We start from the raw sequence: 23,878 nt of genomic DNA, 5'->3' as shown, positions 1-23,878 counted from the left end.
TTACATATGACTCTATCAAAAATAGACTACCCCTGGTTAAAAAACAAAACGAAACAAAAAGACTGTGTAACTCAGTGATAAAAAAATGTGTTAAAATCGCAATAAATTTTGCTGTATCTGCTGCTTGTTTGTAGACAAAAAAATCGCGAAAAACTAGAAAATAATGGCGGTTTGGTTAAAAATTACTTTTTTTCACCAAATCATATGTAAAGAGCCGGTGGTATGAGCTAGAGTATACTTGTTTGCATTGTTCAATGAATCTAAAGTTACCTAAAACAAAAACCGATCAAAGTTGAGTTTCCCATATTCGGTTCCCATGATATGGCATCCTCAGTTGTACCACAACATAAATGATTGCTACTTCTGTAAAATAGAGGTTTTGCGACATAGTTATAAAACCCGTAAAAATATCAAATATGCAAATGTTTTCAGTGTTTCGAAGCCAATACTTGCCCTTCATAAAATCAAATAAAGTACACAAGTACTGTTGAGCAAAAGTGGAACGTATCTGAAGACTTTTCGACAGAGGATGGAGAGTTTCTACCATCTGGGTCGCGTTCATCCGAGCGCCATTTGGTTTCTAACGAAGATTTTTATGATTTGTAGCTCTTTTCTGTAACTCTTCTCTACCGACTATTTCTCTACTGGTAAAGAATATACGCCATTCTCTACTATTTACTCATTAGCAGGAGAGAACAGGGCGGCGAATTCATATCTCAATTCGCCTTGGTAGAGAATTGTTACAGAAACGAGCTACTGGAATAACACTTCGGCAAAGGGAAGTACTCACCTGTAGAATAAGACAGTGGATTTTAGTGGAAGAGGATTTTAAAATTACACGGTGTCGAAGTAAAAAAAAAATTGCCAAAGACACAAACAACTTGGCTTATTGCGCGGATGTGGCTGAACTGTAAATTTATGAAATGTAACTATGTAACAGTTAAAATTTGTTTAATATTTGAATGCTCTTTAGGCTTATAAGCTGTATTTCTGCATAACCAGAACGAGATGCCTTCGGTCCCATTAGCGTACACCCCTGGTATGAAATAAACATAGGATTCAATTGAAAAAATTGTTCGTGCACCGCTTAAGTACGAATGAGATGAGTGGCCACAGCGAAATCCCTTTCGAATTGACGAAAAAAATGTGCCGAAAATTTCCACTCGTGGCTCCCGAAAATATAATTTTGCCACCACTGCACTTAAAACTGGATTACATGAAGCAATTTGTTAAATGGCTTAATGTAGACAGTGAATCGTTTCATCATATAAAATCTTCATTCCCGAGATTAAGCGAGGCTAAAATAAAAGAAGGTAATTCTGATATTATTTCTGGACGTTATTGCTCATGATTGATTCTTGTTAATTTAAAGGCCTTTTTATTGGGCCTCAGATTTGTAAGCTAATGAAAGATACTGAATTTTCATCTAAACTATTCTTTGTGCACAAATTTTCTAGGCAAAAAAAGGCGTAGGATTACAAAGAGATCGTTAATGAATTTCTAAATGCATATTCTGCGAATGCATCAGGAGATGGAAGCTATAGAAAGGTTTGTTGGAAAAAATATCATAAATATGCTCTCGGACCATTGCTGGTCTCTTAAACGAGAAACGGACGATAATTTATATAAAAGAAAAAGAGTTCATAAACAGTTTTAAGTAACCATGTTGTACTTGTATTCCCATGAAAAAAAAATAAATTTGTTTGAGTATTTAAATAAGGGAACAAGTTATATTAGCCGAACCTCAATGGATCTTTAAAACTTAGACTTTATTGAAAACACAATTGATGGGAGACTGTAGCTATAAATTTACTGTATACACTGGTGAACAAAATGGTGGAAAAACCGTTACTCAACATCAACTCAACAGTTTCAACATCAGGGTTGTTGCGAATATTCGCATTCGCAACCGCAGAGCTTCCGCATTAATTTTAACATTCGTATTCGCTTTCGTATTCGCAAAAATCAATGCGAATCTTTTGCGAATGCGAATATTGAAGGGAACGAAAATTACAGTTTTTTTACGAGTTAAACTTGGTCAAATATTTTTATTCCGAAGTAAAAGTCCTTTCCGGATAATAAACAAATCGCTCATCCAAATTAAACAAGTGTGGTATGAAATGAAAGAGGACTTAAATAGCTTTAAAACTGAAAGCCACATATGGAAAAATATTTCAATAAAACATGTTAATTAATAGCTGTAGAACAAACCTTGGGTCAGGTATGTATTTATATGGATTTCTTAAGTATTAGATTATAAAAATATATATAAATCAAGGTGGTAATCTTCGTTCGTTTTTTCTGTTTAAAAGCTATTTCAGTCCTCTTGCATATGACACCAAATTCGTTTAATTTGGATAAGCGGTTTCTTTATTATCCGGAAAGGACGTTTTTTTCGAAATAAAAAATATTAGGCCAAAATTAACTCGTAAAAAATAACTGTTATTAGAATATTATGCAAGTGCACTGATAATACGTACATGTATCTGACCAGTCACAGAAGAAAGCATTAAAAATGAATTACAAAAACTAAAATCGAAAAACGGTGATGACGTGACAGGTTCTCCAAATTCCAAAACAACCAAAAGAATGAGAATGAAGAATTCTTTGGAAAACAACGGTGTTTAAACAACGATCGTGCCATGATGCTAGATTGTGAAGATGAAAGTCAGCAGAATACATCCGACATTTGCAGCCCGACGAAATTCTTTATTAAGTAATTATTGCACCGCAATAAAAATAAATAAAATAACTGAAAATCCTCTCAACTGGTGCGGTATCAATCGAAAAGAATTTACAATTTTTTCAAGTTTCAAGTTTTTCAAGTTTCTCGCCTAGAGTGAGTAGTTATATAGTGGCGCAGGTTTGATTTACGACCCTTTATAAAGTTTTTATTAAATACAATGTTCCAATTTTTCAATTCAAGTATTAAAAAAAACATTCAGTCTTATCATGAGTCTCATTTTCCCTTTTTAATTTTGGTTTTCATGTATTTACTATGGGCGGAATACAAATTTTCGGGCTACACTCAGGATAAGGCAGATTTTTTAAAATTACTAACCTTTCCATTTTTTATTCACCTAAGTTACCTAATTTACCCACCTAAATTATTTCTTAAAAATACATGAAATCCGCATTCCTTTTCTACCTTTTAAACATCCGCATCCGCATTCGCATCCGCGGATGTCTAAAATTCCACATTCGCAACATCCCTACTCAACATAGACATTTTTTTCCTAAAATTGAAATTTTTGGTATATTTTGTACAGTTTCTCTGAAATTTCTGTAAACAAAATAAGAAGTTTATACATCGCTAGAAGAAGAAATGTCCTCTTTTCAATGGCACCAAAATTGTTTTCATAGAATAACTAGAAATAAAGTTATGGGCCAATATATGCCTTCACCTATTGAAAAGGGGTTTTTGGCCCCTAACTCCAGATTGCGAGTGCGTATTGGAAATTCTGAGTATCTAGTTTTTGTATACTTGTCTAGACGTACAACTTGAGGTATGTCTCGTAAAAAGTGTTTTATCACTGTCATACAGTGTAATCGACTAATAGTCGTTTATCTACTACTAGCCGACACTCGCAATAGGGGTGTTTTGTGATCTAGCAGAACGTTCCCCAGACTTTGGGTCTTATTTGATCCTCCTTGAAAACGTTCCCGATACTTTCGTTCTCATTTCATTCTCATCCAAAGGCTTGGAGGGTAGTCAGTTTTGCGTTCATCCCGAAGGCCGGAAAAGGCTAGGGATTTTAGGGCCTATCAGTTTTTGCTTAAAACGCTTTTACTAAAAACGCTGGATTCCTCGTGAATGTCTTTCAAGAGCTCAATATGATTATTGCAAGAAAAGGTCGGTGAATACCGCCCTGCTCACAATGGTAAGGTGGTCAGAGGAANATCCCGAAGGCCGGAAAAGGCTAGGGATTTTAGGGCCTATCAGTCTCTTCGTTTTTGCTTAAAACGCTTTTACTAAAAACGCTGGATTCCTCGTGAATGTCTTTCAAGAGCTCAATATGGTTATTGCAAGAAAAGGTCGGTGAATACCGCCCTGCTCACAATGGTAAGGTGGTCAGAGGAACCCTTCACGCATGAAGATTATGCAGTTGGGAATTTCTTCGATATCGAGAGGGCCTTCAACAATGCTACTCCAGGGGCAATAGTCAAGTATATTCATAATATGGGGGTTGAAACCAACCTAATAAAGCTTATCTACAGCTTACTTCGTGACAGAAGTGTCGCGGCGGAGTGGGGGAGCATCTGCACACAGTGCAGAGTCAATAGGAGCACTCCACTATGTGGAACTTTTGGTTCAGGAACGATTTCTATCAGTGTTGCCAAAAATTGGATATAAAAATTATGTCAGATATTCAGGCAGCGTTAGAAGCCTTAGAGTCTTTCAAAACGGTATCAAGGCTTGTGAACTCTTGAACCACCTGGGAGCCCACAATAGCGTACCGCTGTGGAGGGTTCAGGGACATAAAGGGTTTGAAGGNAAGGAACGATTTCTATCAGTGTTGCCAAAAATTGGATATAAATATTATGTCAGATATTCAGGCAGCGTTAGAAGCCTTAGAGTCTTTCAAAACGGTATCAAGGCTTGTGAACTCTTGAACCACCTGGGAGCCCACAATAGCGTACCGCTGTGGAGGGTTCAGGGACATAAAGGGTTTGAAGGCAACCAAAGGGATGACTGTCTTGCAAAGAGTAAAGCCCAAATGCGTTTGCATGGTTCCGAGCCTTAGAACTTTTCATGAGGAACTCCGAAAGATACCTTGAACTTAAAACTCTTACTGGCTACCTGACAGCACACTGCAAGTTAACGTACCGATTGAATTAAAGGGTCTTTCAGTAGAGACTGACAGTAGGTTTTGTGGGCCGGTGAAGGAAACCCCAGAGTATATTCTATGTTCCTATCCACGAAGCATGAATAGTAGATTGATGCACCTTGGAGAAGGATTGTCTTCTCCATCTAAAATTTAGAACATGACATCATCCAAAGTGCTGAGCTTTTTAAATAGCCTAAGGTTGGAGCGATTACAATTCGGATTTAGCACAATACATCTTCTTAGATCGCAACGAGGGTATCTCCGACGTAATAATAATAATATAGTCACTTGACACGAAAGACGCTCGGGTGTTTTGACGGCGAAAAATAAGCGTTAAAAAAAGAATTGCGAAAAAAGACGCGTAAACATAGATTCAACATCATTCCGGAAAAANCAGATTTAGCACAATACATCTTCTTAGATCGCAACGAGGGTATCTCCGACGTAATAATAATAATATAGTCACTTGACACGAAAGACGCTCGGGTGTTTTGACGGCGAAAAATAAGCGTGAAAAAAAATTGCGAAAAAAGACGCGTAAACATAGATTCAACATCATTCCGGAAAAACTTTTTGGGGAATTCGTATACTCGCAAACATAGTTGACCACGAAAATAAGTATTCTTCGTCTTTCTTCGCCGTCAAAGAGGCTAACGCGTCTTTCTTTGCCCTCGCCTATGTTAAAGAGTCCTTCTTCGCTGAAATTTTTTTACGCGTCTGTTTTCGCTGTCAACTTTTGAGCTCGCGTCTTTATTCGTATCTAATGACTATATGTATGTATGTACAGTAAAATGAATCGTTATACGCAGTTAATTTGTTTTTATTGTACTAGCTGTGTTTTAGTTTTACTAAATGTTATGTTAGCTATGTTTTTAATAAATTTGACATTGAAAAAAAATATTAAAACTCAAAAAAATGTTTGGTAGGTTTTGGTAGCAAAAAAATGTCTGTGGCAAGGCAATTTCTATACACCCTTTTTGATCTGGCTCAAGGTTACCTGAATCATGTAACTAGGTGGACGATCAACGGTGGAAGCCTAACATTGAGGAAAGGGTAGGAAAGGACTCGGTTGCCTAGTTCTGCTGTACAATGGTGGGGTCTCTCGCCCAAATTATATTATATTATATTAATTATATATATATATATATATATATATATATATATAAATTTTTTTTAACCAGTTAGCCTGATAACCAGGCAGATGGAAATGCCATATATGTATTTTAGTCTTTTTCTTAATTCTAGGAAAATTGCGTTGTTTTCTGTAGACTGCTTTAACCATTATATGAGCCGTTCAGTGCAAAAATTGATTAACGCCATCAACAAAAAGTTGGGAGATGCGATAAAATCGAGCCGTAACCGCCAAAATAACTTCAGCGAATTATCAAGAAGAAAAAGGATGGAAAGTAATGTTCAACAACAAGTAATTTTTGAGGAAAAAATACCAGCGACTACATACAAAAATTTGGGATTACCGTTAATTTCTTTATGACACGATGAAATATAAAAAAAAAATATTATCCAACAAGTAAGCAAAACTACTGTTTTTAAAATTTTTGATAAAAATAAATTCCCCAAAGAGCCCCATTTTAAATGACTGAAACGAATAGATGTAACATCAAAGGCAAATCACGAAAATTGGGGTTAAGACTACAGGGCACCCTTTCTTCTTTTATGTCTAGTAGTTTTTTTAAGATTGGTCCAAAAAAAATCATAATAAAGAAATAAACAAATGAAGGCATTTAAAGCACAGAAAACAAAAAAAGACAAAACTCTATTAAAATGACTATGTTGTAGAAGTGGGAACTTGTATGACTGCCCATTGATAAATCGGTTATATAGCTTAGGAAATAACATTTTTAATGACATTTTTATCAAAGTTGAAAAATATAAAATTTGCCCAGATTTGTTACACAAATACTCCCACGACCACAGATAAAAATTATGTATATTGAAACGAATTTCCGTCATCCCTTGTCAAATTTGGTTTGGAGACTAACCGGTTTCGGCGTTGTGCCGTCTCAGTGTCATTTTTCGTTCTCTCCAGACGGAAATTCGTTCCAAAATACATCATATACCCATCCTGTCGGAAACAACAACAACCAAAAAGGAAACAGATAAAAATATTGGCTACAATTTGTCATTTTGTTTGCCAGATATACGTTTTATCGGTTCAATTACACATCATTCGCATTAGCAAAAGCTCCGCATGCGAATGTTAAAATTAATGCGGAAGCTCCGCGGTTGCGAATGCGAATATTCGCAAGAACTCTGCTATGTACATAGCAAAATGTACAAAACCATTTTTTTCGAAATCAGTAACTGGTATGAAAAAACCGATTTCATTTTTGAAATTATCGTGATGTAATCCTTTTAGTAGTAAAGTTTCAACAAACTCCGACCACTCCAATTTTTGTCCATTGTTTGTATGGAGTCGGTGCACAGTGCGGCGAAAGGAATTGGAACGTACTCTGAACGGGCCGAGGGCAGTCACGGCATTAGCCATATATATAGTTGATTCTATAATAAACACCGTACAAATCCTCACTTCTAACCTTGCCCAAAAACTATAAAAGTTCAGCGAATTTTCCCCAAAATTTTACACTTTTTTTAAAGAATTTTCGGAAAAGTTTTTCGCACTCAGTTTTATAGCTCATTCAATTCTAGTATAATAATATGGCTCTATAGGCCATATTGTAAATACATATCGTCAATGTTTTTGCAAAACCGCCCATCGCCCAATTGCAAAACCGCCTATCTTACGGCACTTAAATTTTACAGGAGAGCGAAAAGACGGTTTATTCTTTGAAGGCATTGCCTTGATAGGCGGTATTTTCCCTAGCTAATATTTTACAAAACTGTTGTTTTAATAACGATTTTTATGCATAAATCTCGATGCCTGGAGTTCAGGGTTACCAAATCTCATTTTTGCCACAACGGCGATTTAGGCGGTTTTGCAACTGGTCGATGGGCGGTTTTTCAAAAGCATCGACGATATGTACATACATTTATTTTTCGTTTTGTTGAGATGAATAACAAATTATTTGATAGAAAAGACTTAGTTTAGTATAAATCTTAAAACAGTAATTTAACAGTGAGAAAATGATAATTTTTATTGCAAGGCAATTTTTTTTGTCAAAAGGGACTTTTAAACCAGATTTTTTGTTCCACTAGTTATTATGTACACATTTTTGTTATCAATGGGAGACTGTACTTACTCAGTAAGAAATCGAAGCTTTAAAAACCTTTAATAAATTTAAGAATGTATTACTTTATTTTCTTTTTAAACATCCAATGTACAAGTAATACTCATTAGATACATACACATATGCCCTGTAGAGTATATACATATGTATGTATTTACGCAATTGATTAACACTATCTACGTAATTTAATTAATTTCTAACACAACGTACATACATTCAAATATTTTTAATATCATGCATGTTTAAAATCATACATATGTATTATAAATTTATTTCATAAATTAAAAATTAAGAATATCTTTCATTTAAAATTTATAGCCACTTAGCATTGTTGAACTTTTTGGCGAAAAGAATGTTGACTGGGCGGTGTGTCAAAAAAAACTTTGAAAGTATTAAAGGGTTTCCATTATAATACTTAATCTAAAATGCTGAAATACAATATTTGAAAATAGTCATCGAGATAGTTGTTTTAGTTTTCTGATCTTCCAGCAATAGTGTTTTAACAGTGCGTACACCTAGCTCTAAAATATAATTGACGCAAAATTCTTAACATGAACTACCTTAAGTTTTGTCAGCGTCAGTGATGCCAACTAGGGGAGAATTCCCCCGATTTTGGTGGCATTTGAATTTATCGGGGGAATGACTTTAAATTTTGGGGAATTCAATATACAAACGATTTTGATTAGAACATTCCTATTGAGGATAAAATTGCATTTATAAATTACAAATTGCCTCGTGCAACCGTGTATTAAAGAAATTGCCACTGTGCATATCGACATTTTCCACGTTTTCGTTTTTCACACATTTCACACTATTTTCTCGTTTCGTTTTCGCCACGAGCCATCATATTAATTAGCTTTTTATATTGTAAAAATGAAATGTTAAAAAAGCTGTCCTTATCACATGATATAAGCACAATTAATGATATTAATAAAAGATGAGCTTGGAGTGACTTAAATATGTAGTAAAATTCATTTTGGAGATTTTCATCAATAGGGGAATTTTTTCTGGAATTTCGGGGAATTAGCCACAGAAGAGTTGGCATCTCTGGTCTGCGTTCCTATTGTCACAAGAGTCTTGTGCGACGAGAATATTCGAATAAAGGTCCATGAAGGGGAGCGAAAAAGATTTTGATTGCTGGATTCCTCTGGCATTTTGCAAATAGTTTACGATAAGCTAAGTAAGTCAAAAAGTTTAGCCCTAAATAAGAATATTAAAAGGGCGTATCTTAAAATATGCTGGGTTTTCATTTTGATGTTTTCATTTATGTACAGATACATTAATCATTCATTGCACGGTTGAATGTATTGATTTTCGACTGACTTAAGTTAGTTTTGGCTATCTATCCTACTTTAAAAGCAAAAAAAAACCTTTTATTTTCAGGATATTAAATAACTGTACTTCAAAACCATATTTCGATCAGAATTGTCAGTTTATTACTATAAAAAGTAAGTTAGCCAGCTGAATTCAAATCTTTTAAAATATATTACTGACTTCTAAGAATGGGTGCGTTCCAAAACGTCAACCTCAATAGACCGTAATGCTAAATAAGCGCAACCACGGATAGATGCTAGTTTTCAAGTGCGGTTTAGGAATAAAAGAGACAGATGCCTTGTATTTTGACGTTTTGGAAAGCACCCAATATATTGAGTTCCAAAAAATATGACAGAATTTTAAAATGTTACCATTTACATGCAATAACAGGTTACAAGTTCTCTTATTCATTTACATAAAAAAATATATGTACTTCAATGTAATTTTTCGATTAAAAATTGTAATTTTCTCATCTGCCTAACGTCGATATATTATGAGTTTAGTGTACTAGGAATTTGGAATTGATAGCATTAAAATTTGCTATCAATACTCTTCAAATGCTTCTAGTTCTAATACATTTGTTGCTTTTTATGCTATAGTTAATGGGTTTCATAAATAAAAATTAATATTAATTCTAAATTTTTCGTAACACTGTTAACATCAGGTATTTTCAATATTCGAGATTTCGCTCTAAATTGAGGCGGTCAATAGAAATAAATTCGTTAACGTTTTGTAACGTGCTCTGTATTTTGTTTACCTTTTTTGTATTCGATGACTTTTTTCTTTACGTGCCCATTGACTTTCAATACTAATCGTAAATTTAAAGAATTCGAGAAGGTGAGAGTTTGGAATGATAAATTAGTAGAATAAGGAGTATTTTGAAAATTTGGCGAATTTAAACCTTCTATGAAGTATTTTCTAGTAACGCAGCAGCTGCTAGTTCTAGGCTCCAACCGGTTTTCTGTAACGCTTGTTCACACTGTGGACGATTTGCAAGCCCGAGTCTGAAAAATGAAATTTTGATTTAAAAAAACTACAACATATATTACAATATATCGCTATTTAATAGGGTGTCCGGTTATTTGACTTTTTCCTAAAACCGGTTTTCAAGTTATTCGAAAAAAGGCAATTTGGAAAAAGAACTGTTAATTTCTAAATACAGGAAAAAATGGATTTAGGGCCGGTTACTCAATGTCTGGTTAACATTAATCTATGGGTAAACATCGTTATCGACGTTACCGACTCCGTGTTATATGAATGGAGTCGAATACGTCGATAACAATGTTTAACACCGGAGATTAGTGTTAACCAGTCATTAGACTATAAAAATTCGCTGTGGCCTTTTTTTAAGTCTATGAAATGGAATAAGTCCAAAGTTATTTGGATTAATAGAAAAGCAAACATATGATCTAATAAATATTTAAGTTCTGGGATCAAATGATTTTTCCCTTAGTTGTCAAAAGCCTACACCTTGTCTTTTTATTTTTATAAGAATTTTGTAAAACATATATGTATTTCAATTAATTCTTTGCTGAAATATCTTTGTTTTTAATTCTTCTCATTAAATCATTTCGTGAGCCAAATTCGCATTGCATAGTGGTTAAAAACTGGAATTTAATGTTCAAAATTCACTGGAGCCTTAATTTTTAAACCAATTTGATTATTTTTTAATAAAAGATTATAAAATTACCATGATACCAGTTGAGCCCGATTTATGAATTTTTATTTGTTCACATTAAATTTTTTAGTGCAAAGTGCAGGAAAGAAAGAAATCGGTTCTTCTGTTCCAGTTAATAAATGTTACATAACAATACGTATTTATACCCAAAAAGAATATTCGAAGGAAACTTGATTGTATTTAAGAGCAAGATTGGTAAAAAAGTTATGTTTGAGGTTACAACAAAACAAAAAATATTTGGAGTATTCACAACAGTGAATACGCATAAAAACTAGATTAAAGTAGTTCGTAAAGTACCAACAAAGTCATATATTTCGATTTTTGCAGTGTTAAATAATAGTTGGTTGTCGTTTCAAGTTCTCTAAGCATTTATTTAAGCTTTTAAAGTTTACGACATACAGCAATACGACACTCACGAATCCCTCAATTGTGAATTTACAGTGAACTTTAAGATGCAGTTGTATAAATAGATATTAGCTGAAAAAATCCGGTTTATTCGATATTAGGACTTCAAAAAACCGCCCAAAGTTTTGGGAAAAAAAACGGAAAAGCCGAGTCCAATACTTAAATTCTGATAACAAAGCCACGGATGAGACCACCTTTTGATTACGACCATGGCACACGCTTAAAGGACAACTATTTGAGAGCATGCTCGTGGAACCCTTAATGGGGAAGATGCCTCTGCCCGGCTTGTTGATGTCCCCGTGAAAACAAAAGCTGACATGACCGCCATCCAAGATATGCGATAGCCGGGCCCGGTGGACGAACGTCTTGCCTCAACCCACATCAAAGCAAAATTCTTCAAAATCTTGCTCATTTACATTTGAGACGGAAGGAAGGATAGTTTCCATGAGCGCTTGGAGCGCACATACGAGCGCTGCCCCCGGCATGATGTAAAAATCGTTCTTGGCGACTTTAATGCCAGCACGCTTCCAGTGTATTACGTACATACGTACATACATACAGGGAAACCAACTCGTGGGGAACTCCCCGATTTGCGGGGAATTTCAGTTTGCGAGGGGAATCGGTGAATTCAGTGTAAACAAATTTTAAGTTGAAATGTCACACCCGTCACCGCGGCATGAGCCGTATGCAGTTCTGTAGCTCGTTCAAATCTAGTATTGCAAATGGCTAAAAATTACCGTTGGTCTTTTAAAATATTCTGTCGCATTTGCTTTCATATAACGAATAACCATAATTTATTTTATATGGAAGAAAACCGCAACAACTTCGGCAAAAAAAATTTAAAACGAAAATTTTAAGCCACTTGTTATATTGAGTGTATTTACAGCAAACTTAGTTCTCAATCTGTCCATAAAATTTAAGTAGTTTTCATTTCAATCATGTAACACGTTATGTATGTATGTATTTGGTTTGGCTAAATTTTATCACATTTCTAGTTGGGAGATCTCGCCTATTGGTCTGTGAGATATCTGAGTTCTTGAAAGCAAGGAATTGTATTTTTCTATTCCTGCCCGTATAAGCGACTTAATTGTCAACGCTACGCGTTTATAATATTAGTTTGTAGTCAAAGGATTAGTCTCACTTTTCTTTTTATTTTATTTTCTTTTTTGTTTTTAATTCTTTATTTTATTAATTTTTATTTATTGTTTTTCCTTCGTTTCTCTCTGTTTGTGCTTTATAATTACTGTTATACTATAAAAGAGCTTTTATATTTTACTTTCCTAATGAATTCGTTTAATAAATGAAATGAAATGAAACTTGCACTAGAATTGAGTGGGCTACAAAACTGCATACTAAAATTTTTTCTAGAAAATCTAATTAAAAACTTCGAAATTTGTACGAAAGTTTGTTGATTTTTTTAATATTTCACAAAGTTTCAAACTTGGATTTAAACGGTTTTTGTTAAAGAATGAACTATATTTTAATAATAAATAACTCAAATTAAATAACAAAAAAAAAATAATTGTGAAAACTAGTCAAAATGTGGAACGACTAATTTCGTAACGTATTTTCGCTTTTTATTTCACCGGCGGAAGTAGCTCCAACTCAACAAACAATTTTATAAGAATTTGGCCCAAATCAACATGTTGAGACTATTTTTTGTTTCGATCACTCTGTGTATGTTAATATAATACATATCGTCGAAGTTTTTGTAAAACCGCCCATGGACCAGTTGCAAAACCGCCGTTGTGGCAAAAATGGTTGGTAACCCTGAACTCCAGGTATCGAGATTTATGCATAAAAATCGTTGAATCGTTATTAAAACAACAGATTTGTGAAAAGAAGCTAGAGAAAATAGCACCTACAAAGGCCACATCATTTGTGGCCCCCTGCTGCTCAAACAAAGCAGCCTTCACGGCTAACCCTAGTCCACCTGAGCAGCTCAACACAAACACCACAGCACCACAATACAATAGACCACACCACAACCACGACAGACCACACAACAGACACAACTGCACCACCATCTACACGCCGCCGCCAACAACTCCTGGTTCCTCCTACAATCTGGAGGTACGTCAGACCAGGATATTCCGTAAAGTGACATCAGTCAAGTGCAACACCTGCCTTGGCTGGATCCACTTTAGGGCATGTTCAGCCATGCGAGATCGGACGAGGAACTTTGAGGGCCCGTGTTGCGCTGCACGGTCGCAAACCCCAACTGCGATGCCACCCACTACCACCACAGGGCGGCAACCACCACAGCAGCGCACACAGCCAATGGCGTCTAGGCCACACACCATCTCTCACACCCCGCATTACTACCCGCCTCCCGAACTACATGAAGTTCCTTCCATTTAACTGTAAACTGTAACGGGCTTCAGAGCAAGATCGAGGAGATAACCGTCTTCATGGGAAGGCATGGCATATTGATAGCTGCGGTCCAAGAGACGAAGTTGCACAGCAATTCAACATTGTTGAATTGTGCCGGGTACAACGTGCACCGTTGAAATCGGGAGCGAGATAAGAGTGGTGGCTTAGCGTTCATCACGCACCACATCGTGCAGTATCGTCTTATTGAAGCAGACATCGACCGCAGGGATACCACCCTAGAATGTCAGGGCAGTGCTATCCGGTCAGGCGATGTTGAGCTCAAAATATTTAATGTGTACATACCCCCTGTCACCTGCTCCCCGGCAGGATATCACCCTGGTATAGGTGCGCTCCTCAGAGGTGAAAACCGTATGGTAGTTAGTGACTTTAATGCGTACCACGATTTTTGGCACTCAAGCCTGTCAAACAGTCATAGGGGAACTGACTTGGCTGAGCAGATAGACGATTCGACGTTCTGCACAATGAACGACGACGCACCCACCAGGATTATGGGCAGCTGCTGCAGCTCGCCAGACATAACAATAGTCAGCGCTGGTCTGAAAAACAGCGTACCATGGCGACCTATGCTGACTTTGGCATCAGACCATCTGCCCATAGTCATCTCGATCGATAAACCAACCGACTTTGCTGGAACACCGGACCTATATCAACTTTTCTAAAGCTGAAATTAACTGAGGGCACATTCGCTGCGCTCCCTACACCAACCGACGTCCACCTTGGTGAACGTAAGTTCCGCAGGGTTGTCACTGCTGCTGCAGCTCGCATCGTACCGGCAGGATGCATCACGGACCCACATCCAAACTTCCCTGCTGAAGCGGCTGTTCTAACCGATGAGCGTGACAACCTTCGTCAGGCCGATCCCGGAAATCCCCGTATCAGGGATCTCAAAGCGGGGATTCGGCAACTAGTGAACGTACATAAGCGGAAGAGTTGGGAAGAGCATCTGAAGACCTGTAACTTCACCTCTGGTGTGAGCTTTGGTCAACCGTGAGGTCACTGTCCAATCCGACGGAGCACGAATAAAGGGTCGAAATTCCTTTAGGCGAACATGCTTCGTCGGACCCGGAGCGATGCGCGAGCTATTTTAGCCGGCCTGCATCCTCCGGCGGACAAAGCCAAGCGTCGAGTGACCAGAAGGCTGCACAAACTGCCACCAACTTGTGCCCCCTTGCTTTCACCAGCGGTGAAGTTCAGGTGGCCATCGGGAAGGCGAAAGCCTCCAAAGCCATGGGTCCCGACGGAATATGCATGTTGATGCTGAAAAATTTGGGTCCTTCGGGAGTTGCGTATCTAACGGAGGTCCTCAATATGTCAATGGCCACTCTCATCATCCCATACATCTGGAAGCTGGGGAGAGTGGGGCCACCGCTCAAAGCGGGGAAACCAGCCAACAAAGGAAAATCTTATCGGCCGATAACACACCTTTCCCCGGTAGCGAAGACACTAGAGGACATGCTGCTCCCGTATTTCACGAACCACCTGACCCCAGTGAAGCATCAGCATGGTTTCCATAAAGTGCACAGTACATCAACAGCACTTAACGCCATAAACACTCAGTAACACGTGGCCTTAACCGCAACCATCAATGTGAGAGAACTACTTATTCTATTAGCGTTGGACCTGTCAAAGGCGTTTGACACCGTCAGTTACTCTATGCTACTAGAAGACATAGAGGCCTCATCTCTCCCACAGAGGCTCAAACGGTGGTCGGCGAATTATCTAAGTGGTCGACACTCGTCAGTAATGTTTAGAGACAAATCGAGCAAACCTAGAAAAATTAAACTGGGGGTTCCACAGGGTGGGGTCCTTTCCCCATTGCTGTATAACTACTATATTTCAAAGCTCCCTCAACCACTAGACGGGGTCTTGATTATCTCCTATGCTGACGATTGTTCGATAATGGCGTCTGGGAATGGAATTGATGACTTGCGCTCGAAAGTAAAAGGGAATCTCTTCGAGCTTTCTTGCTTCTTCACTGCTAGGAGCCTAACCCTTTCCCCTAAAAAATCCTCTGCGACCTTGTTCACCACCTGGACGAAGGAGATCAGACTACCACTGGGAATTCACGTCGATGATACACCAATTCCGAAGGTCAATAACCCCAAAATACTCGGAGTAACCTTCGACAGTCCGCTCTCCATCTCTGCGCACGCAACCGCTATTGTCAACAAAGTACAGAGCCGCGACAAAGTCCTCAAGTCGCTAGCCGGCAGTACTTGGGGCAAAGACAAAGAAACGTTGCTGGCAACATACAAGGCAATAGGCCGGCCGGTTTTAAATTACGCAGCTCCAATGCGTTCGCCGGGGACTAGTAGGACGCAGTAAATGAAGCTGCAGACGACCCAAAACACTGCACTTCGGACAGCGACTGGATGTCTTCTGATGTCGCCAGAACACCACCTTTACGACGAGGCGAAAATGCTCCCCATAAAGGAGCACATCAAAATGCTCTGCAGGTAATTCCTAGTAGGGAACCACAGACCTGGACACCCGAACAGACACTTGCTTGCAGAGGAGCCCACGCCAAGGCATGCCAGAAGGCACCTTTACAACTGACGACCGAAGTCCAGAGGTTTATAAAGCAACCCCTGGACCCGTCAGCTTATCGACAGGGACTGAGCGGCATTCACGGGGAGTCAGTCTCGAGTTATGTAGACTCCAGACCTGTGAATGCCGTTCTAGGCACACAACCACCTCACATAGACGAGACGGAGCTTCATCTGCCTCGGGAGACTAGAACCACAATAGCCCAACTTCGCTCTGGCTACTGCAGCAGGTTAAACTCCTACCTGAGCAGATTAGACGCAGATGTGCCAAATGAGTATTCGGCATGCGGAGAGACACCTCACGACTCGAAACATCTCTTCGTATGCCCGGAAATCCCGACAACCCTAACGCCTTTGTTCCTGTGGACTGACCCTATTGAGGCTGAACGCTTCTTGGGGCTACCGTTAGTTGACCTGGACGACAACGACTGAGATATTAACCGATCTGGGCGGGGTTGTTGTAGCCGCTACAACAACAACAACCACTTGAACGCTCGCACGACAGTCCCAAAGACTGTCACTCCAGCAACACTCCCTAAAAATTCTTTGGGGATATGTATACTGTTACAACAACAACAACAACCACTTGGACGAAGGTGCAGTAGACGAAACTACAGACCTGCCAAAATACAGCACTCCGGACAGTCGCGGTATGCCTTCTGATATCGCCAGAATACCACTTACACAGTGCGACCCAAATGCTCCCAATAAAGGAGTCCAACATCATGCTAAGCAAGCAGTTCTTAGTAGAGTGCTACAAACGGTAGAACCTGAATATTTGCTTCAATTATACTAATGCATAGGTTCATGTTCCCAATCGGAAGTGCGCAGCTCTATTTCAGATTATACGCCTAATTCGAGTGCGACGAAGAATATTTTTAGTAACTATGATTTCTGCCCATTTGAACTTACTCACCCCTATTGCAAGTGTCGACTAATAGTAGATAAACGGCTATTATTCGATTATCGCTTTTCCATGGTATTGTGAATGTCGATTTTTCGTTCAATAAGCGACTGTGAATAGTTTTTAGTCGCTCATCCTTCTTCAACTGTTTGTTTGTAGAAGGATGGTCGCCTATAATTTATTCACACTAACTTATTTAACGAGATAACGACGTTCACAATACCATGGAAAAGCGATAATCGAATAATAGTTGTTTCATCAATCAACCATTTCACATTTTTATCTAAAAATTGCTCTAATGCAATTAAACTCAAATTATTCATTATTATCAAATATTAAGCAATCTCACTTTGCCAAAATTAAAACTAAACTTTTTGTATATCGGACCAAGAGTCTGTTGTTTTTATTACTTCCGAACTTGAGCATTTTATTTCTGAAAAAGATGAATCATTATTGAAATCCCCCTCAAACATTTTAAATTTGTTGAAACTCTCTTTTGTGAGAGAAATCATTTATTGGGATGTACAAATATTCCTAAAATTTCCGCGATAGTAGGCTTGAGCATTCACTATCTGGGTTTATAGCATGCTATTCTAATGAACTGGTAGAGAGAAGTCAATAAAAAAAACTAAGTATTGGATATGTGACAAATACGGGGCATTAAAAGAAAGCAGAATATTTTGCGTCCCATATAAACTAAATAAATTGCAAGGACAATTGACTAAAAACAGAGGGCTGTCCCATACAATACAGGACGGATGGCCACCGTACCTATAGAGACCAGGTAATTCTGGCTCAATTGCGGTTTGGATATTATATTGCTATACTTCCAGGCAAGATCCCGACGTACCCAATGTATGTCCGGCATGTGAAGGTTCTACTCAGCACACCTAGCCCAGTTTGCGACACTATTAAGAGAGAAAATGTCTCAGAAAAATACTTCCTTTATCTTCGTACGGAAATTATGTAGTACCTTAAAATAAGGTACTTATTTATCTCGTTTCTTATCCTTTTTTATAAAATTTCTTTAGCAAAGGTTAATTTGAAAATTGGTAACGGTTTCTCCAAGAGCAGTAATCAAAAACACTTTTGGGGCATTTTTACGCTGTTACAATAGGTAAGACGTAATGCAAGAAAAGCTGCAGCTTTCGAATTATCTTGCTTTTTGTAAGCATACACATAGGAAACTATTTTAGCTACACACCTAGTAAGTTGATCGATTTTGTAGTGTCGTATTGCAGCATTTGCATCGCCATTTGCGGCCCTCACTGCATTGCGTACATCAATTTCCAGAGCAGCGGAGCCCAAATCCTTGAGTATTTGTTGAATTTTTTCATTCTCCCGAGCGGATTCGGCTGCAATAGGTGCATACAAATTTCCACCACCATTATCCTGCTGCTGCTTTAGTTTCTCTAGACGGCGTTGTATTTGCTGTGTAGAGAGCTGTGGTGGGGCCAAAGGCGCCGGCCGATGTGGACGCAAATAGTCATCGATAGTCACCTCATCGTAAATCGCTGCAGGTGCTGCTGATGCGGTTGGTAATCTGTTTGTAAAAATTTCATTGCCAACGCTAATGGCATTCAAAGGTAATTGGCCGTAGTATGTTGAGGGTGTTGGAGCCACCGAATCATACATTTCGCGACCAACAATACTGCCATATAGAGAAGCAGCCGAAGCATAAACCTTGTTTGCTTGCGTTTTTGGTGCGACAACGCGATTTGAAATCGCCACAAAACTATGATTCGGCTGTTCAGTATTTGTATGACGTTCTGCGTAATTACCCTGGTTTTGGTAAATATTATCCGGTGGATGCGCATAGTACGTCGAATTCCCTGATGTGCCATTGACACGCTCATACCATATTCGATTAATCACATCTTGGGTGCTTGTAGCTGATGCCCCGGTTCCCATTCTCACAGCAACGCACATTTCATGTGCAACAGCCGCATCCAAATTATTTTGTTTAATCTCATCATTATTACGCAATTCTGACATAGGCCTAGTTGAGTTCTGTAGTTGGTTTGCATGAGTATTGTACGATTCGGGGCTTTGTAGTTGAGGCGAAGTGCCGGTACTAGATGTTCCTGTTGTGCTAGACTGATTGACTGAATTTTTTAACGGCGTTAAATTTTGTTTGTAAACAATCTCTTTATTAGCATACATTTGTGCGGAGTTACGTTCATAATCATTTTGGCCTTTGCTGCTATACATGCCCTTCTCGAGTTCGGCAATAAAGGATTTATCCAACAAAACATTGCCCTCTGCATTAGTTGGCTCTATAGGCTTTTCAAGACTAAGTGAGCTCAGCGTTGATTGCAGAGTGTCTTGGCCTTCTGAAATCACTGCGCTTGAGTCTTCTGTGGCAAGGGAATGTGGTATGTTTTCTTTATTGCTTGGACAATTAGACGCTGCGAAGAAAAGACTTTTCCGTGCTGAAGGACTGTTACATAATGACTGTGTTGCGTTTGCACGTAATATTGACTCCTGTAGATGTTGCTGCTGTAGACGCATAACGTTTGAGTATAGAGAAATAGCACCTGTATAAGTAGAAATTCCTCCTCTTTCAGCGCTACTCATTTGCACACTACTAGTATCGAAGGGATCATGATGTTGCATCGATTGTGGCTGTTGTTGGTGCGAGAACTCAATAGTATTCGAGTAAGTGGGTGGCATTTGATAAGGGGGTGGTTGGCGTTGACCAGGTGACGAAGCTCCTATCCGGAAGTTTTGGTTCAATGATGTGACATTACTAGAAAGTAACCCAGATGCATTAGCGACAGCGGTAGCCTCATATTCTTCGCCCTCAGTAGGCACATCAATCGGTGCATCTAATATACAAAATGTGCTATCTACTTTTAGCGAACTGCTATCATCGACTTTCATAGACGACGAAGGAAGTCCAAACTCCGGCGAAATATCAATCAGAATACCCTCGCTTTGTTGCTGTAGTGGTGGAGGGGGACGCTGAGGACCCTGCTTTTGGTGAGCAAGTGTCTTACCCTTCATTGCCTGTGCCGTTTGGTTTCGCTGAAGTTCAGCAGAACGTTCGTTAACTAGTTTGTTGTATGAAAACTGTTTATTAGAAACCGATTTCCTCTCTTTGGCATGATGTGCATGCTGCATTTGCGGCTGCATGGATGCACATTTACGATTTCTCTCTACAAAATATTTTATCAAATTAGAATGTTATACCTAACATTGATTTAAAAAACTTACCTGCTTGTATTTCTGCACTCGCACTCATCGCTCCGGCTCCTCCCCAACAAAAACCAAATGGCGAACCAGCATGGCCGCCACTATGACGAATGCTTTCATGCAACGGTCGTATGAGGTCACTGTTTGTATGCTTCTGTTTCTCTAATATATTGCGTGGGAAAACGCCAATATCAAATGAGCGCTGATTTTGCCCCTTAATTAACTTCAAATCAGCGCGACCGTCAATAATCGCTAAGGTATCGCCAGCCTCGATCTTAAGCCTATTTTCTTCGAGATAGGACCGTGATGCTTTAAATATTGGTGGCGACATACCTACTAAAAATTCCCTTTAAAAGAAGAAAACCTCAACTTCATATGGACATTTTATTTGATATATGTACCTACTTCAAAGCAGCAAAAGTTGGCCGCTCAGCAGGTGTTTTATCCCAACACTGCAGCATCATTTCGTAAACATCTGGAGGACAAGCATCTGGCTGATGCAGTCGCTCACCCTCTCTGTCGATTTTTCGTAAAATTTGGGAACCATTTAATCCAACCCATGGATCCTCTCCGAAAGTGAACATTTCCCATAGGGTTACGCCAAACATCCAGGTATCTGACGCATGTGAAAATTGTCGAAATCGCAATGATTCTGGAGCGCACCAAGGAAATGGGACCTTTTTATGCTCAGACATGACATAGCAGTCATCTTCTTGCGGCAACGCCCGCATCAGACCGAAATCACCTATTTTGATTTTATTCCCGGAAGCTAGTAGAACGTTGCGACAAGCCAAGTCACGGTGAAGGAAACGCTTTTGCTCTAAGTACGCCATACCAGTTACAATTTGTACCGACCAATTCCAAATGTGAGTTAACGGCGTATGTTTACACTGCTTGCGTAGAGTATCTAACAACGAACCGCGCTCTGCCANCATTTGATTAAAAATGAAAATTAAATCACATAACTTTGATTATTTGGAACAGCTGACGAACGCGCACAAAAAGTTGAGGGTTGGCCATCTTTCTGCGTTGTGTTGGCGTCGGCGTTGCCCAACTTTGATTATGTGGGGACTTTCATATAAATGCATGTAGTCATAGTTTGCTGTCGAAGCGACGCCAACGCAACGCCAAGTTGTATGTAAACAGGCCTTCACAATTGTATCGAGAAACAGACACCAGTGATGTTTACTTAAGGAGATTTCCTTACCAGGTTATTTAAACCTAAAATCTGACCACTGCACAGTGGTTCAGCCGGAGGTCAAAACTCAAAAATATGCACATTTTCTAACCTGTGATTGATTGACAGGCAATCAGTCATTATTAATGGTACTTCAATACAGTGTAAATTTTTTTTGCGATAAAAAATTGTTAAGAATACTTCCTCACTCTCGAAAGTTGACAGTGACTCAATACTTCTAACTTTTTTATATTTATTTTACAAAAAACGCGGAATTCATTCAATAAACTCTGTAATGAAAATTCCAGACAAAGGTAAGTGATCCTATTTAGAACAATAATTATCAATATTTATTAATAATACAGCTATATTTATGTCGGTTCTAATCCAAGTCTATTTTTCCTTTAATTAATTTCTGCTGAACCTTTTTTACATACACTTTTAAAAACCCTGGCACTCAAGGCCACTCTTCCTTTTTTTTAATGAAAGCTCATTTTCTGTAGATTAAAATAATATATACTTTAGCTGCACGTTTATTTGATACACACCCGCTACTAGCCGACCCTTTAGCTAAATATGTTTTTTACAAGCTTTTATTTACTTTCACCTGTGTAATCAAATCTTGAAATTCATTTTTAACCAACTTCCCGATGAGGTAGAGACTTGAAACTGCAAACTTACCTCAGAACCCGATGGCAATGCAATAAGAATTAATCCGCTAGGTGGCGCAGGTGTTGAGATATTCGAAATCCCATATTTAAGGTCCGATTTTATTAATTAATTTAAATTAATTACTTTTTTTTATTAACTAACAGGTAATTCATACATCTGTCCCTTTCAAGGAATAAAATGTTTGAGTTCTGGTACCTCCTGAGTGGTACAGAAGTGGAAAAATATGAGAAAGGTTTGGGACATCTATTGGAGACATTGCCTGATTTAGAAAATGTAAATACTCGTGATATTGACTTGAACGTCTAAAATATATGTAAAAGGCTTCGACGGTTTTGGAAAGAGGCTCATAGGGTAAAAGAAACGTGAAAAGCAACCATCGAACTGGTCGGATGTGGCAGAATTGTATTTTTACCAAAAAATGCTACCAAATTGCAGCCTGTATCACTAAAGCCATATAAATTAAAATATCAAACTTTGTACAAAATTTAGGAAAATTAAACAAATTGTCATCAAAAGTTCTAATTTCTTAATCTTAGTTTTTAGAAAATTAGCAGTTTTATAGGTAATGAAATTTTAGTATGATAAAGGGCAAGCTTCAACCGGTTGAAAATTCGCGTAGATTTTTTAAATTTTATATGTGAACGACCTTTTGCATTTCCTTCCAAAAGAACATGAATTTCTTAAAAAGTAAGAAATTTTGATGAAAATTTGTTAAATCTCAGATTTTTTATAAAGTTTGACGAGTTTAATTTATGTGGTTTTGGTGATAGCAAAAACAATACTTTTAAGGAAAATAGCATAAAGATTTTAACTTCAAAAGCAATGTGAATATTTAAAGAAAAACAACATGTCATCTGGTTTAGATCCGATCGTTGGATCATGAAGAAATTAACGGTGCTCTTAAATTTGTATATGAGAATTGAAGTCGGCCTTGTTTTTTGCTTAAAAAAATACTTATTTCTAAATCGTATGCTATGCTTGCGTTTGTGCGGCGTCATAGCTCGGATTTCACCGATCCTTATACACTGAAACTGCTATATATGGCATTTGTTCGCTATAGGCTTGAATACGCGTCCTTATCTAATCTCCATACATCATGTCATATTACAAGGATCGAACGTATACAGTAGTTATTTTTGCGCTTTGCGCTTCGTAGCTTATGCTTTTCGGACCCTCTATTCCCGCCTATGAACGGAATCTCTCAGTGTGACGAGATTGATTTTTCATTTTTAAGAAGTCGCTTCAAGAACTCCCTGAAGCTTTTTTATAAGTAGTTACTTTCTCTATTGTTTTTTATTTTAAGAATGATTGTATTATATTCTATTCCACTTAGCCTATAAGAATTGTATGGTATTCATTGGCTAATAAATAATAAAAATAAAAAAATAATAGCTTAAACTTAGTTTTCGATAAAGAAAAATCGATATCTACAGAATTTGGGGGCGAATTATACTCTTTAATTGCGTTGTAATTGTAGAATTAGATGCATATAATATTCTAAAATGAAAGTATCATGGTTCCGGAGGGTTCTGGAAGTAAAATGGCTCAAGTAAAAATG

General features: G+C 38.0%; 1 protein-coding gene across 1 annotated transcript; it reads right to left on the bottom strand.

Moving 5' to 3' along the window:
* Nucleotides 1-8,080: 8,080 nt before the first annotated feature.
* Nucleotides 8,081-21,406, bottom strand: Ack (activated Cdc42 kinase). Its single transcript, XM_017628967.1, has 4 exons — nucleotides 20,877-21,406; nucleotides 20,493-20,818; nucleotides 18,481-20,434; nucleotides 8,081-10,353 (listed from the first exon to the last, which is right to left on the bottom strand). The coding sequence occupies exons 1-4, from the start codon at nucleotides 21,404-21,406 to the stop codon at nucleotides 10,254-10,256; spliced, it is 2,910 nt and encodes a 969-aa protein (XP_017484456.1). The 3' UTR covers nucleotides 8,081-10,253.
* Nucleotides 21,407-23,878: the final 2,472 nt, after the last annotated feature.

Source organism: Rhagoletis zephyria, unplaced genomic scaffold (assembly GCF_001687245.7).
Source record: "Rhagoletis zephyria isolate East Lansing unplaced genomic scaffold, Rhagoletis_zephyria_1.1 Rzeph_scaffold_06392, whole genome shotgun sequence".
Classification (NCBI taxonomy): Eukaryota; Metazoa; Arthropoda; class Insecta; order Diptera; family Tephritidae; genus Rhagoletis; species Rhagoletis zephyria.
This window is presented reverse-complemented; position numbering and strand designations above follow the sequence as displayed.